Source organism: Mus caroli, chromosome 9 (genome assembly GCF_900094665.2).
Source record: "Mus caroli chromosome 9, CAROLI_EIJ_v1.1, whole genome shotgun sequence".
Lineage (NCBI taxonomy): Eukaryota > Metazoa > Chordata > Mammalia > Rodentia > Muridae > Mus > Mus caroli.
The window spans coordinates 14,409,300-14,425,090 of record NC_034578.1 but is presented as its reverse complement, the minus strand read 5'-3'; the positions used below and the strand labels follow the sequence as shown (position 1 = coordinate 14,425,090).

At 40.3% G+C, this 15,791-nt stretch overlaps 1 protein-coding gene and 1 pseudogene across 1 annotated transcript in view; both read right to left on the bottom strand.

The window, feature by feature from the left end:
* Positions 1 to 10,379, bottom strand: part of LOC110302547 (methyl-CpG-binding domain protein 3-like 2B) — a 13,875-nt gene extending 3,496 nt beyond the window's left edge. The window contains exons 1-2 of the mRNA XM_021173356.1: positions 10,252 to 10,379; positions 1,210 to 1,345 (exon numbers count right to left, since the gene is read on the bottom strand). Of these exons, the coding sequence (XP_021029015.1) occupies positions 1,210 to 1,254 (45 nt within the window). The 5' untranslated portion in view covers positions 1,255 to 1,345; positions 10,252 to 10,379. The remainder of the gene's footprint in view (positions 1 to 1,209; positions 1,346 to 10,251) is intronic.
* Positions 10,380 to 13,287: 2,908 nt separating this feature from the next.
* On the bottom strand, positions 13,288 to 13,685 carry LOC110302550 (annotated as a pseudogene).
* Between the last annotated feature and the right edge of the window lie 2,106 nt (positions 13,686 to 15,791).

Here is a 15,791-nt window from a genome sequence, read left to right as displayed (position 1 = left end):
AAGAAGATCTCTGAAGATGGAAAGATCTCATTAAAAAGAATTGGATGGATTACAGGGCCCCCAATGGAGGAGCTAGAGAAAATACCCAAGGAGCTAAAGGGGTCTGTAACCCTGTAGGTGGAACAACAAAATGAACTAACCAGTACCCCAGAGCTCATGTCTCTAGCTGCATATGTATCAGAAGATGGCCTAGTCAGCCATCATTAGAAAGAGAGGCCCATTGGTCTTGCAAACTTTATATGCCTCAGTATAGGGGAACTCCAGGGCCAAGAAGTGGGATTGGGGGTGATTGGGGGGGGTGTCTGGGTGACTTTTGGGATAGCACTGGAAATGTAAATGTAGAAAATACCTAATAAAAAATAAGAGTAAAAAATAATAATTAAATAAATAAATAAGAGTGTGATCCTACTCTAGCTCTCCAGCTGATGGCCATACAATCCATGGTGAATGGACACCTTAAATTGGAGTTTATAGGTTTATTTTTCTTTATACGTAGGCCACAAATTTTTGAATAGTTAAGGGACTTGGATCTTGGTGGAGTTGGGTGAGGTGTGTTTATGACCCACATATATTGTATGAAATTCTCAAAGTGTTAGTAATAAATAAACAAATAATAATAATAAAAAAAGTTGATCTCAATAAACCCTTTCCTACCCCCCCCCAAAAAAAAGTTTATGTATCTTCTACCAACTTTTTTCTCGGAAGAACTAGATCTCAGATCACAGCATGGCCTAGCTTCCCAAGACTGCTCCAATAAAGATTCTATTTCCCAGGCTTTTAGGATATCTAGTTCATGTGACTATCAAGGATAGGAAGTTGAGAGTCTCTATAAAACATGTTACACACAGATTTCCTCCATCCTCCTTTAAGGATGCTACTCTTTTCTTTGTTATGGTCACTGTGTGCTGATGCTCCAAACCTACCTCAGTGACACACTGGCATCTCTAGTGTCAAAGTACACTATTTTGTACAAGAACATTAGATATTCATACAAGGTCAAAAATCATCCGACAACAGAGCAAAGTCTGGTCATTTTAGACTGATGAGTACATTTTACATTTATCCCAGCAAATATTATCAAGTATTAACAGTTGTTCAAAGGACATCGACTTATGTCAAGTACAACTATGCACTAAATTAAGGAGGTTTAAATACAAAGAAAAAGGACAAGGATGAACAATCTACAATTAATGTGAATTAAGTACTCACTATCAAAGTCTGGCTTGAAAATGAGTTTCTTGAAGGCTCCTCCATGGTTGTAGAATTTGTCCTAAAGGCTTCACTGCAGAGATGCAGACAAGTCTTGAGTTGCTGGAAATGGCAGCGTCTATCTCACTTAATTCTCCTTTTATGTAAGAAAAGAGAGAGATAAGATAATCATCAGATAATCTAACCCAAAATAACCCAAAAACTGTCTATAAGGCAGGTGTGGTGTACACACCTTTAATCTCATGCACTTGGGAAGCAGGAGCTAGTGGATCTCTGTGAGTTCGAGGACAGCCTGGTCTACAGAGCTAGTTCAACTACATCCAAACTGTTACATAGAGAATCCCTGTCTCCAAAACCAAAATCAGAAAACAAGAGAATTGTCTATAAAGAATGATTCAATATTCTGTTCTATGTATACAGAGCAAAGACACAACTAACTACTCAGCATACACATTACCTCAGTGATGTTTTTATATCAACATTATATACCACCCATTTTTCTTTATGGTGCATTATCTCTAAATACATTCTAAAAGAATAGAAATAATTGTTTCTATATAAATAAATTTTCATACACATTTTTAAAACAGATTCCTCTGGGCTGGAGAGATGGCTCAGCGGTTAAGAGCCCTGAATGCACTTCCAGAGATCCTGAATTCAATTCCAAGCAATGACATGATAGCTCACAACCATTTGTGATGGAGATCTGATGCCCTCTTCTGGTGTGTCTGAAAACAGGGACAGTGCACTCACATACATGAAATAAATAAATCTTAAAACAACAAAAGTTTTATTAAAAAAAAAAAAAAAAAGACAGGTTCTTCCCATGGTACTCAGGCTGGTCTGGAACTCACACCAACTCCTGCTTCTGTCATCCCAATGTGGAGATTAAAGGTGTGCAGGGCCACACTCACGCTATCAGTTTTGTACAAGATAAAATTAGAAAATATTTTTATGCCAGGCATGGTGGCGCATGCCTTTAATCCCAGCGCTCAGAAGGCAGAGGCAGGTAGATTTCTGAGTTCAAGGCCAGCCTGGTCTACAAAGTGAGTTCCAGGACAGCCAGTATGTTCATTAGTGTTGGAGGTGGTGTTATACTCCTTTAATCCCAGCAATATGGAGGAAGAGACTGACAGATCTCTGAATTGACCATCCAGAGCTACATAGTGAAACCCTTTCTCAACAAACAAGCAAACAAAGAAACAAAATTAAAAAAAATAAATGCTTATTAATAAAGTACTTAAAACACTATATACATTATAGAAGTAACATATAGATATGTTAATATAACACATAGGTATTACAAGAGAAATTGCTTTTTTTCTATATTGACATTTCATGTCATTCCTGGTAAATCATGCTCATATCATAACCACTTATGAGTCCCTTGGTCAATTTTACTTTAATCCAACTTAGAATTATATACATATTTGGCTGTTCAAACATAGTTTCTCTGTGTTGCCCTGGCTGTTCTGAAATATACTCTGTAGACCAGGGTGGCCTCCACTGCTTGCCTCTGCTTCCTGAGTGCTAGGGTTAAATGCATATACCACTACTGCCCAGCTAGAATTACACATTATTATTCTACTTTTCGCTATATAAATATGGTATAATTATATACAGATCTATGTTCTTACCCTAATAACTAAGTCATTAATCCTTTACATACCTAAATACAAACATTTTAAAGACCCATGTCTAATGTTAAAGCTGTAGAAAAATTAATCCTATTTTGATCCTTCTTGATATCTGAATTTATATTATTATGAATCTTAATTCTAATATAATTTAATTCCAAAAGATCTAGAACAAAAAGAAGCAAATACACCCAAGAGGAATAGACAGCAGGAAAAAAAAAAAATCAAACTCAGGGCTGAAATCAACCAAATAGAAACAAAAGAACTATACAAAGAATCAACAAAACCAGGAGCTGGTTCTTTGAGAAAATTAACAAGATAGATAAACCTTTACACAGACTAACCAGAGGTTATAGAGACAATATTCAAATTAATAAAATCAGAAATGAAAAGGCAGACATGACAATGGAAACCATGGAAATTCAAAAAAAATCATCATATCCTACTACAAAAGCTTATACTCAAGAAAATTTAAAATCTGGAAGAAAGGGACAATTTTCTAGACAGATACCACGTACCAAAGTTTTAAAAAAATCATATAAACCATCTAAACAGTCCTGTTACCACTAAAGAAATAGAAGCAGTCATTAATAGTCTTCCAACCAAAAAATGCCCAGGACCAGGTAGGTTTATTAGAGAATTCTATCAGCCCTTCAAAGAAGACCTAATACCAATACTCTTCAAACTATTCCACAAAATAAAAACAGAAGGAACACTATCCAGTTCATTCATTCTATGAAACCATAATTATGCTTCTACCCGAACCACACAAATACCAGATAAAGAGGAAAAATTTCCCTTATGAACATTGATGCAAAAATACTCAACAAATTTATTTATTAGACATTTTCTTTATTTTCATTTCAAATGTTATCCCCTTTCTTGGTTTCCCCTCTGAAAACTCCCTATGCTATCCACCATCCCACTGTTCACCAAACCACCAGCCTCTCTTCCTTATTGGACATCAATGGGAAGAGAGGCCCTTGGTCCTGAGAAGGCTTGATACCCCAATGTAGGGGAATGCCAGGACAGGGACAAAGACACAATTCACAGACCACATGAAGCTCAAGAAGAAGGAAGACTAAAGGTGCTTTGGTCCTTCTTAGAAAGGGGAACAAAATACTCTCGAGAGTAAATATGGACACAAAATGTAGAACAGAGATTTAAGGAAAGACTATTCAGAGAGTGTCCCATCTGGGGATTGATCCCATATATAGTCACCAAACCCAGACACTATTGTGGATGCTAAGAAATGCTTGCTGGCAGGAGTCTGATATAGCTGTCTCCTGAGAGGCCTAATAGATCCTTACAAATACAGAGTTGGATGCTCTCAGCCAACAATTGGATTGAGTGTGGGGTCCCCAATGGAGGGGTTAGAGAAAGGACTGAAGGAGTTGAAGGGATTCACAACCCCATAGGAAGAACAACAGTATCAACCAACCAGAACCCCAGAGCTCCCAAAGACTAAGCCATCAACAAAGGAGCACACATGACTCCAGCTGCATATATAGCAGAGGATGACCTTGTCATGCATCAATGGGAGCAGAAGCCCTTGGTCCTATGAAGAGTGGAGAAATGCCCCAGTGTAGGGGAATCAAAGGTGGGGAGGTGGGAGTGAGTGGGTACGTGGAGGAACACACTTATAGAAGCAGTGGGATGGGGATGGGATAGGGTGTTTCCAGGAGGGGGGCACTGGGAAAGGGGATAACATTTAAAATATAAATAAAGAAAATATCCAATAAAAAAAATATTAAAAAAAAAGGAATTCAGATTTACATTTTTTCAGGAACAAAAAGATCCCTCTGAATGCCCCAATGAAGTAAATCTTTGTTTTTAGTTGTACCAAACATTGGTTTTCTGAAACATGGTCTCATAATCTCGTATTAGTACTTCCCCAAGTACAAGAGCTATTTGGAAGCCGGGTGTGGTGGCTCACTCCTTTAATCCCAGCACTTGGGAGGTGGGGACAGGCAGATTTCTGAGTTTGAAGCCAGCCTGGTCTACAAAGTGAGTTCCAGGACAGCCAGAGCTACAAAGAGAAACCCTGTCTTGAAAAAAAAAAAAAATTGTAGAGGCTCAGTCAATCATCCTCTCTCTGACCAAGGGTCATAGCTTCTCATGGTGACCAATCTCACTAGATCTTGGACTCTGTCTTTTTCAGCTGGAACTTTATCATATGTCACCACACATTGGAACCAGCATTGCCACTTTTTAAATTCCTTTCTGAAGTTTTTGAGAGTACCATTGTTAGAGTTGTGAGTAATCAGAAAATACATATTCCCACAGTAGAATTCCACAAGGGAGTGGCTCATTGTGACAAGTAAAGCCATGAAGATGTGTGACAGTGTAGTGAGAGGATTGCCAAAATAGGCCATGGGAAAGTCCACTACAGGACCCGTTATTTAGTACTGCTTTCTATTTTGTCTGTTTTGATATAGGGTCTCTCTTCAAAACACTGCCCAGACTAGGCTGGACCTCATAGAAATCTTATATCTGCCTCCTGAGTACTGGGATTAAAGTCTCCAACCACCACACCCAGCTGGCTACTACTTTCTTTATTCAGCTTGTTTATCCTGAGCCAGGTGTGGTGGCACATACCTTTAATCCCAGCACTCAGGAGGCAGGGCAGGTAGAGAGCTCTGTGAGTTCCAGGACAAGCAGAAGTACATAACAGAGAGACCATCTCAGCATACACACACACACACACAACGTAGACACACACACACGTAGACACACATGTACACACATGCACACAGTCCAAAGCCTTTACTACTTTTAAGTACTAAAGAGACAAGTTGCCTCAGCTGCTTTCTACTTTTGTTTTCCTAATGCCTAATTTTACTGGAATCATTAAAAGAAATATGCCTGCAATAAAAAGAAAATGAAACCAACTACTTCTGAGGTCAGTTGAGGTGGTTAGGGTCTTCAAAGCAATGCTAATGATGGTGCAAAGAACACCCAAGCTCATTTGTCAGTGCTGAGTCTTGACAGAAATCTGACATCAGTCTCAGAATTGCCATGTGTACAAAACACAGATTAATGAAAATTCTGGCTCCACTGCCTTTCATTGGAGTTTTGGGGGCATGCCTGGCCACTGATTTTGTCTCATGATCTATTGGTCTGGGATTTCAGACTGAAGTCCTGACATAGGCACCATCCTTGAGTGTGTACTAGGAACCAGCTCCCATGTATCTGTCTTTTGAGGTCAATATTGCTACTAGGTATAGAATTTTGTTCTGGTAAATTGTGTCTCATACTTTTATCTAATGTTAGCCACCAGTCCTTGTTCAGTTGTGTGATCAATGTTGTCTCATATTCCGTAAACACTTTATCATCCATTGCTATATCAGATTGTCATTGTCATCATCATCATAACAAATTGAACCCAGACCCTCCTGAGTCCTAGGAATAATGTCACTGACCCATGTCTCCAGTTTTCATTAGCATTGGTTTGTAGAACACAATATAGTTCAATATTGTTAACCTGGACTCCTTGAATTAGAAAATGTGGACTTGACTGAACACTCTGTTATTTCCCATGCTTTGGAATATACTTGTCTGTAGTGGGTTGTCTGTCTGTTTTGGCAATGGAGGAGTTTGAGTTTTACTTCTGGCTCATTTTATGTAGGACAGGGTTTCCCTCAATCTTGTTATAATTCCCATGTAGCCAGAGATGACCTTGTATGTCTGGTCCTCCTGCCTACACTGTCCAAATGATCAGATAAATGGCAAATAGTCTCTCATACAGAATGCTTGGGTATTTTTGTCATGATACTCAGTCTTTACCTTTAATCACATCTCACAGAATAACAAGTCACCCACTTCTAAATTTTAAATGGCCTTCATTCATTACTTTGCAATATTACAGATTGTTCTGCTTTCCAAACTTATGTCCAGATCAATCTCTTACTAATTTCTTCGTTAGAATTTTGGTTCTAAATAATCAATAGCTTTAATTTAAAAACAGAAGAATAGAAACTTTTCAATCAATGAGGAGAACATAAAAGCCTTGGGCACAAAAAATTAAAAAGACATAGGCAAAATTATAACTTATAACACATTAAGTATAATAGTGCTAATATTTATCAAACTAGATAAAAACAAATGTTATGGTCCGAACTACCCCTCCCAACCCTCCCCACCAGAGCAGCTGTAACCATTTTGTTCCATGCCTGCCAGCTATTTCATATTGTTGCTGTAACATGCCTGCCAGTCATTGACATAGAAAAGTGACTTGGCTCAAGGACATCCTGACCACATACTCTGTTTTGTTCTGTATGCTCTGAATGTTCTTTATGAGTTTTGCTAATCTTAATTCCACAAAGCTTTATCATCAAATCAAAGGTCAATATAAACTATTGTGTCTAAAATATCTAGATTCAGAGCTGACCACCAGGCTGTGGTTTTTGTGGCTGACACTGAAAAATGCTAATAAGCCAAAAAGTTATGATTATAATACTCACGCTCTGTTATCAATATGCTCTGAAATTGCTCTGTTCAACACCCCTCCACCATCTCCCTTACCTTACTCGGGACCAATCAGCTTAAAGGTTAGCTGATAATAATTTGTTTTGAGAGCCAACTGCTTCCCTTCTTGCACTTTCAACTTTTGAAGCTGTTTTTTTTTTCCCCCATAAAAAGGCCTACCCTGAGGGCAGACTAAGACTACAGTTCATTTTGAGATCCCAGACATTCAGTATTACGGTGTGTGTTCACCAAACTGCTTGCTTAAGTGAGATTGGTATATGTATACATGACAATTTCCTGGACCCAACATATCAAATAAAGTATATCAACAAAAATCATGAGAAATGATTTGGAAAATGGGTGGCAAATTGTTTAGTCCCTCCACAAAAGAAGAGAAAGGTGATCAATAAACAATGTTAAACTCTTTAAATTATGACAAATGTTTTTTAAAAAGTCACAGTAAAATCCTATTATACAGACATGATTTAGCTAAAATGAAAATGATAGCAATCATAAATGCTGAGATTATTCAAAGGAGGCTGGTGGGAATTTAGTTAGCCCATCTACCCTAACATTTGAGTAATGTTCATTAAAGCTATATAAACAATATAAGTAACTTATACCAGGCAAGGTTGGTTACGGCATCATCGGAAGGATAAGTGGCAGGGAAACTGCATGTTCCATTTCTCCCTGAGCTACATAATGGAATCCTGTCTCAGAGCTATACCATATTTCCTTACACACAGCCAGCCATCACTGCCAACACTGTTCTCATTATGCTTTGGCCATGGAAACTAGAATCATAATAGCCGTGAACTAGAATTTAAACAAAAATACTCAACAGCAAGAGAATGGATTTTAAAAATGTATCTATAACAGACAGAACTCCGAACAGCAAGAATTTACATAAAACAAGTGATGTAATATTAGGACAATCCGGGTCCATATTTCTCTTTTCTGGTCCTTCCCACTGGAGTACCTTTCTTCAGTCTGGACTTTGCCTTCTCTCTGCTCCTGCTTCATTTACACTAATGACAATGCATACACTAAACCTTCAACTGAGAAAGGTTAGAAGGGAATCAGCTCTTACTAAGGGCACTGGAATAGGAGTACTGTATTCTTAGTTAAATAGTACTAAGTACAAAATCACTGTTTATGATAGTGAAAAGACTTTATTGTAAACACCTCCTTTACTGTAATGTTTTTGTTAGGAAAGAGAAGATGTTGGGGGTGGGGATAATTTGCCTCCCTAACAGTCCTTTAAGCCTCAGTGCTGCCACAGCTGCCTTGATTAAAGGATTAGCACCCAGAGCAGCCAGCTTGACTACTCTGAGGCTTTGAAGTGTCCTAAGAAGCCTGAGTTCTGCAGTAGCACACTGACTGAACTACAAATGACCCTACATCCTATTTTACTCAGGTCAGAGGGGAGCACTTCCTGGACAGCCGCCAATGGGATGCATGTAACTGCTACAGTCACAGTGTTTTGATTTCATAAGGGGCAGTGCCAGGCTTGCTGCAAATTCTGCCCTTCCTTCACTTGAACATCGGCTATGTTTGCGGCAAATACCTCTATGGCATCCTCTTCTGGTTCTATAAGATATTCAGCTGAAATTACACCTTAGCTGGGAACCTTTCCTGCATTACCCTATGATAGTTCATCATTTTCTCAAACACCTTTTCCTGCCTACTTTTATTTTGTTTTGTATCACTGGCAGCCAACTCTGCCAGTGTCTGCCCGGTGTGTGCTTCATCTTAGCCAGCCCGAGCTCTACCGGGCGGTCTCTATCTCGACTAGCTTTGCCAAGCCAGAACTCTGAAATCACTCTCTCACCAGCCAACTACCCCAGAGCCAGCTCTGTCAGTGTCTGTCCCAGGCTGGCTCAGCTCCAACAAATAACTAGCTTAAGTTTTTCTCGAGAAAACTGCCTGTTCCTTCGTGCCCTTCCTCCAGCTGCCCGTTTCCTCTTCCAGCCCAACTTAATACCACAAATTGAAGACACCAGACAGTTTTAACACTATAAAACCAGCCAGGCCGAGCGGTGGTAGCGCACTTGGGAGGCAAAGGCAGGCGGATTTCTGAGTTTGAGGCCAGCCTGGTCTACAAATTGAGTTCCAGGACAGCCAGGAACCCTGTCTCGAAACAGCAAAAAACAAAAACAAAACAAAACACCAAACAAACAAACAAAAAACAGCCAGATGGTACAACTGCTGGGTGAAGAATATCCTGCCCCAACTTCCGTGGCCTCCGCAGGTTGCAGAGACCATAATCTATCGGTGCCTCCGGAAACCTACATGTCTGCAACATCTCCTCAGCCTGTGCCTGGTCTGACTACTAATGCTCCATCTTTCTCTTCCTGTCCTGCTCTGAAAATCTCTTCTCCGTATCTTTGCTCAGTGATTGGCTTTTGTCCTCTATGTTAGCCAATCAACAATTAGGGAAAGAATTAGGGAAAGAATTAAAGCAAATCTCCCTACAGGCTGATATAACTGGTCTCAGGTATTTAATAACCATACTTGTAGGTTATTCTAACATGCTTATAGAGATTAAAAGAGACTATTTTCCCCTTGCCCTCTAAGATCAGTGAGGCCCCAGGGGACTGTGAACCAACCCTATAAGGATTCCGGAACTGTAGGAAGTCACCTGTTCTCTTGTTCAAGAACATGGAGAGCCCACTCAGTTAATTCTAATCACTACCCTATCTATGAAAAGGAGGGAAACTCAGAGGAAAAATTCTCTCAGTACTTCTATGGACAGATAGAGCCTGGCTAAACAAGGCCTTTAACTTATTCTCTCATAGATAGACAGATGGTAAAGAAAAGCTTGAGGAGTCAGAGATGCCTCCAAAGACCAAATGACTTTGTCTTAGGGTTTCTGTTGCTGTGACAAAGCACCATGGCCAAAAAACAAGTTGGGGAGAAAAGGGTGTATTTGGCTTACACTTTCATATTATAATCCATCAGTGGAGCAAATCAGGACAGGAACTCAAGCAGGGCTAGAAGCTAGAGGCAGGAACTGATGCAGAGGTGATGAAAGGTTGCTGCTTGCTGGCTTGTTTCCCATGGCTTGCTTAGCCTGGATTCTTATAGAATCAAAGAAAATCAGCCCTGGGATGGACTGAGCCCTCCCCTGTTAATCACTAATTGAGAAAATACCTTACAGCTGGATCTCATTTGCTCGACCTTGGGTCCTTTCTTTCTGATAACTTTAGTGTCAAGTTGACACAAAAAACCAGTCAATACAGATCCCCTAAGGACTCGGTCTACAATTGATCCTAACAGGACAAAAACAAAGAATAATTTTGGTTACCTACAAGACTTTAAACATCCAGCAGAAAGATATAACCGAGATTAAAATTTTATACAGAGAGAGAGAGAGAGAGAGAGAGAGAGAGAGAGAGAGAGAGAGAGAGAGAGAGAACTAGCCTGCCTCCATATTGGATGATTCCCAATCTGTAACTTTAACTATAAATGGTTCCATGCTGTCTGTCTCAGCAATAGCAATCATGCCTTCCTTTCAAAAGTTACTTATAGCCATCTTACAATCCTACCTTTGTTTCAAAGGGTTATAAGACTACTTATGACTACCTTGTTAAGACTACCTTTCATGATTACTTTTTTTTGACCACCTGTTATGTTCTGCTCTTGTGAATTCACCTATATTTCCCCATTTAGAAACTCCCCTGCTCCTGAGGTATAAAAGCCTTGTTTCCTTCACATCTGCTACTGACTTCTCAAACCCTACCTTAGGGGGAGGCAGCCCGAGCACATGAATTAAAAAGCTTGCTTTAATTAATTGCTTTTTAAAATTAATTTGGCCATGATTTGGGTGAATGATCTTTCTTCTTTCATCTTTGGATTTACAGCACACACACACACACACACACACACTCGAGTGTACATAAAATCTCCCAGATATAAGACATGACTTATATAATTACCACTGTGTCTATCCACAGCTTAGAAAATGGGCTTATCTCCTTTAAAAAAGAGGTCACATCTAAAAGTTATTATGAAAGCACAAAGAGTTGAATGGAAACTATTCATGATGTGAAAAATAGAATTTAATGAAGAAATTGAAGCACTAAAAAAAAACCCAATTTGAAATAAAAGTGATAATGAAAGAATTAGGGAGTCAACAAAAAAACCTTAGCAGAAACCTTAGAGGAAACTCAACATCAGAGTAGAAGACATGGAAAATAGTATCTCAGGTGTTAAAGAACAGGTAGAAAAAATGGATACCCTAGTCAAAGAAAATGTTAAAAATAATAAAAGTCTATAGCAAAAATTATGGGGAAATATGGAATGCTATGAAAAGACAAAATAGATAATAATAGTGGAACACATGTACCAGATGTGCAACTCGGTCTTCATACAGATCCCCTAACAACTGGAACAGGGGATGTCCTTGAACCTGTTGCCTGCCTGTAGATCCAGTTCCCCTGGCTTGGCCTCCTTGTTTGGCCTAAGGTGAGGTAGTATAAGTGAGGGGGGTGCTCACTTCTCAGAGGATAAGGGAAGGAGGAATAGGGAAGAGTTGTATGTATGAGGAGGGACTAGGGGGCTGATATGGGGAAATGGTGTGAATAAATAAATTAATGAAAAGAAATAATAATAGGGGGAAAAAGCAAGGTTGAAAGCACAGAAAATACTTTCAACCAAAATCATAGAAGACAGTATCTAGATCCTTTTTTTTTTTTAAAGATTCACTTGTGCCTTTATTGACTTAGCACATCAGAGTGAACAGGTGACCTATAATGGAGGCCACCCTCCGAGCAGTATCTTTAAAGCAGTATTACAGGAATCCTTACTGATCGAACCATAGTTATAAAAACCAGGGACATAATGACGCACACAACCTACACAAGACAGAGCAGTGAGAATTTACAGTGTAAAATAACATTGAGGGTTAGCAAAGACAGCTGCATGCAGGGAAGGTGGGTGCCTGTGGGGAGCTAGTTGGGAAGTGGCTATGCTGGCTTCAGTCCATGACAGCAGGCAGCTCTGAGATCCTCAGACCACGAGTGAGTGAGTGACCAGGGATGGCCTGGTGTCACACAGCAGGCCACATGCAGGAAGCAGAGGCTAGCTTTAGCTGAAGTGGCATGTCTATCAAGAGCATGTCTCCTGTTGCTGTTGTCCTCACAGCTGACATATATGTACTGACATGAAATGGGGAAATCTCAACAGCTGTCAGAACCGCCCTTACAAAGACAGTTACACACCAACAAAGAGCTGTGAGCCAAGTCCAGAGCATTGGACTTCCAGTCTATCACTTGACAACCACATCCTAAAGCCAGCACTGCACACCTGCTTGCTCTCCCTGAAGCAGGCATGGACCAGACAAAATTCAAACCAGGAGAGAAACGCTTAGCTCTGCAGTCTCTTAAGCTGGATCAACAACCCCTGGACAAGCAGAGACCTGGCCTCAGCAGAGGTGTGTGTGGTAACATCTAGACAGCAGCGAGCACATGTCCCTGCACTGCTAAGTGAAAGGGTGTGACTGGGGTCAGGACCAGGACCCGGCTTAGAGCTATATCCTATAACACCAGACCTGTTTAGGGCAAAGCCAGAGCCCTCTGGGGGCCTCTGCTAGGCAACCTAGGCCTTTAAAGGGACTTCTCTCCTGAGTGGAAGCCCTTTTAGAGAAGGCAGCAGGTCCCACGAAGAGACTGCTCCTGACACTGCTCTTCTGTTTTAAGTCCCTACTAGGGAGAAAAATGTCAAAATAACTTGATCTTTTTATTGGCAACTTAGGATACAAAAAGTATTTTATTTTTAAACTCCTAAAGTTTGAACACAAAATAGCCTAATTTAGACGAGTTTCCAAGCTGAGTGCACTTGCACGGAGCTCAGTTTCTGGCTGATGAACAGTTCCTAATACCCTATGTGGGTGCCTACATTCTCATCTGTGGGTAGTGAGCCGTCCAGCGTCTGCTGGTAACATCCCTTTTTGCCTTGGTAAGGGCTTAACAACCATTAGGCGTTGTTGTAGTCTTACACAGCCATAGCTGTCCCGAATGTCTCCTGCGAGGCATAAATCATGTACAGGAAGCCGTCTTCATCTCTCTCACTCTCGTACACTTCGGAGATGGGCGTGGACACACTCACCATGTTGTGCCCATTCACCAGTAGGAAGAAGGCTTGGTTAGCATTGAGCTGCAAGCGCTGTCTAATTATCTTGATGAGCTCGCTCATGTTCACGTGATTAGGTACCAGGAACTTCGTCTTGTCCAGGACCGGCAGCTGCTTCTCCCCCTTGTATCGCTCTATAATCACTGGGATCTTGGTGGGGTGCTGCTCCCGGATGAGCCGGACATCTTCCACTCTTTGTTCAAAGCTCCTGCGCTGCTTGAAGGTCTTCTGGGACGGCATACCTCGCGGGGGTCCCGAGTCAGACGATCTGGCTCCGGCGACGATCACTTCCCTTGTGTGTGTCTCAGCCCGTAGCCGAGTCCAGTTTCTAGATCCTTAAGGAGATGATTATAAAGATACAAGAAACATCCCAAACACTAAATAAACAGGACAAGAAATTTCCCACAACACATAATAAAAACACTATTGATACCAGATCAAGTAATATATATTAAAAGCTGCAATGGGAAAAAAGTAACATACAAAGGCAGACTTATTAGAGAATAACACCTGACTTCTGAAAGGAGACTCTGAAAGTCAGATGTCCTGGGTGGATGCTTTATAAACTCTAAGAGACCACAGGTATCAGCACAAACTACTTCCTATACCTATCAAGAATATCAACTGCAATAAATGAGGAAGATAAACATTTTAAGATAAAACAAAATCTAAGCAGGATTTATCTACAAATCCAGCTCTAATAAAAACAAAACAAAACAAAACAGCAACAAAAACAAAAACCTAAAAGGAAAACTTCAGTTTGAAGAGCTAAACATTGGGAGGCCAAATCTTTTAAATTCAGACTCCATTTTAGACAACCTGACCTAAGTTTGAACTAAGGAAAACTAACATGCACCTCGCATTGGTTTCCAAGTTACCCCCCAACAAAACCCGAACCTAGCTCCAGTCTCTAGGCTCACCCCCAACAAGACCTGTGTATATAGGTTACACCCTGAACAACAACAACATCCCCAGGTTATAACCACAATAGATCTATATCCCCACCCTATAAGCCCACCCCCTGCCTAATGACCAGTAATGCAGAGGGAAATAGAAATTAAATTTATAATATGACTCCCAACACCAGGCAATTATGTTAAAAGCCATTGCAACTTCCCAAATAGATTGGGAACAACAATCTTACTTGCCGCTTACTATAACGTCTTATGCCAATAGACATTTGGGACTCCTCATCACCAAAACCATCATGCAAGACAGTAGTGTCCTGGTGCACTGAGGGGCCCAAGCTAGCTCAAATAAAAAGGCCTTACTGTAATTGCATTAGAACGGCCTTTTGAGGGGATGGCTAACATTTTCCTGGCACTACACCATATCAAATAAAACAAACAAATAATCCCAGACCAGTAAACTAAAGAAAGGGGAATATCTCCACACAATAACAAAATAACAAGAATCAATAAACAATACTCATTGATAACTCTCAATATTAATTGTCTCAATTCCCCAATAAAAAGTCACAGACCAGCCGGGCGTGGTGGCACACGCCTTTAATCCCAGCACTTGGGAGGCAGAGGCAGACGGATTTCTGAGTTCCAGGCCAGCCTGGTCTACAGAGTGAATTTCAGGACAGCCAAGGCAATACAGAGAAACCCTGTCTCAAGAAAGAAAAAAAAAAGTCACAGACCAGAAAATTCAATTCAAAACAGAGTCCATCTTTCTGCTGCATTCAAGATGCACACCCTATCATCATCAGTAGATATTATCTTAGGATCTAAAGATTGAAAATGAAATTCCAAGCAAATGGACTCAAGGCTAAGCAGACATAGCTATTTTAGGATTCAACAAAACATACTTTAAACTAAAAGCAATCAAAAGGTATAGGGAAGGATACTACACACTCTTGCAGAAGAGGAGATGGAAAGATTATAAGAGACGGGGAAATGGATGACCCCAAGAAAACAATGTTTTCCAGCCACAGCATGATTGCTGCACATTTGAATTCACAGGAACTAGAACAGCATACACAAGGTCAGCACAGGTTCAAGTTAAACAGGGTCCTGTCTTAGGGATTTCTAGACTCACAGAATGCATGGGATGTTTGTCTATATTGAAGGAATTTATTATGATGACTTACAGTCAATAGTAGTCCAACTCCCCAAAAACAGTCAGCTATGAATTATAAGTCCAAGAATCTAGTAGTTACTCAGTCTCACAAAGCTAGTTGTTTCGGCTGGTCTTCTGTAGAAGTAGATTCTAACGGATGTGCTGGCAAGTAAATGAAATCTGGAAAGAAGAGCAAATCTTCCTTCTTTCAGTGTCCTTATGTAGGTCTCCAGCAGAAGGTGTGACCCAGATTAAAGGTGTGTACCACCATGCCTGGATCTG